General features: G+C 42.6%; 1 protein-coding gene across 1 annotated transcript; it reads left to right on the top strand.

Moving 5' to 3' along the window:
• The first annotated feature begins 728 nt into the window (after positions 1–728).
• Positions 729–1,178, top strand: LOC107736226 (myoglobin-like). The gene is made up of 2 exons (XM_016547695.1): positions 729–814; positions 889–1,178. Exons 1-2 carry the CDS (start codon positions 732–734, stop codon positions 1,169–1,171), a joined length of 366 nt encoding a protein of 121 aa, XP_016403181.1. The 5' UTR covers positions 729–731; the 3' UTR covers positions 1,172–1,178.
• The last annotated feature ends 143 nt before the right edge of the window (positions 1,179–1,321 follow it).

Raw genomic sequence — 1,321 nt, forward strand, 5'->3', positions numbered from 1 at the left:
ATGAAAAAAAAAACAGTTCAAGGTAAAATAAACTTAGTTAAAATGTATAGTTATAGTTTTCTTAGTTAAAATGCTGATTTATTGGCTTGTAAATCAACAGTGGAGTGTGTGGCTGTGGCACAGGACTAGACGGGATCTATGGAGCGTTCACTGAAACCTCAACGTCCTCAAGCAGATCACTGGAGCCTCAAACTGAAATAACTCGAGTCGCCTCATGCAACACGCTGCACTTTAATGAACTTCACTGCAGCGTCTAGTAATAATGCAGGGAATATTAATAATTACAATAGATGCTACATTATTTTGATTAATGCAAAAATAATCTATTTTAAGGTAGTTATTGGACAAATGGTACTAATTTGGCTAATTTAAAAGTTCTTTAGAGGTCAAATGTCAAGGTCAATCATCCATCTAAAAACATGCATACTCACAGCGCTCATTTTTTGTTTAATGTGTGCAAACAAGACCATAGGCTCTCCTGTCTGACATAAGTTCAGGAGGTCATATAGATTTAAAGTAGCTTTAGAGCTGAAAGTGGCTTAATACCGGTCATGAGTGAAGCGAAGGCCATGTGATGCTAAACTGATCGGCACATACTGAAACGCATCGCCCATAAACGCCTTGTATAACGATGCAAATGCAATTCCAAACGGCTGAAATGTTCGCAGAAGAATTTTGGCTGGTTATTAATGACAGGTGTGCTTTTTCTGGTTTGTTTTCTCATGCAGACGATGGCCGATCACGACCTGGTTCTGAAATGCTGGGGGGGCATCGAGGCCGACTTCGAGGGTCACGGAGGAGAAGTTCTGACCCGGTCAGTCCCGACGCGATCCTGATTAACGTCACTGTGGTCTGCTGAGGCCTGCCTGATGTTCTCTGTCTCTTCAGTTTGTTTAAGGAGCATCCGGAGACTCAGAAGCTGTTCCCAAAGTTCGTGGGCATCGCTCAGTCTGATCTGGCGGGAAACGCGGCGGTGGCGGCCCACGGCGCAACCGTGCTGAAGAAGCTGGGTGAGCTGCTGAAGGCCAGAGGAGATCACGCCGCCGTCCTCAAACCGTTGGCCACCACACACGCCAACACGCACAAGATCGCCCTCAACAACTTCAGGGTAACATGGGACACTTTCAGTCACAGTCTGACCTTCATTTCTGACTTCTGTTTCCAAACCTAGTGAATGGACTCATTGACTACATAGACAGCATCCTAACTGAACCAGCACCTTACATACATACACACATATATATATATATAGTATTATATATATGTTGTATAATAAATAAATAAATAAATATATATATACACACACACAATTCATAATTAA

The sequence above is a fragment of the Sinocyclocheilus rhinocerous genome, unplaced genomic scaffold (assembly GCF_001515625.1).
Source record: "Sinocyclocheilus rhinocerous isolate Xijiao unplaced genomic scaffold, SAMN03320098_v1.1 C36576383, whole genome shotgun sequence".
Taxonomy (NCBI): Eukaryota; Metazoa; Chordata; class Actinopteri; order Cypriniformes; family Cyprinidae; genus Sinocyclocheilus; species Sinocyclocheilus rhinocerous.

What these genes read in the sequence shown, in the direction of transcription:
- LOC107736226 (XM_016547695.1), top strand. Translation starts at nt 732, where the DNA reads ATGGCCGATCACGACCTGGTTCTGAAATGCTGGGGGGGCATCGAGGCC. An exon ending in GGAGGAGAAGTTCTGACCCG is followed by an intron (nt 815 to 888) that starts GTCAGTCCCGAC and finishes CTGTCTCTTCAG; the next exon opens with TTTGTTTAAGGAGCATCCGG.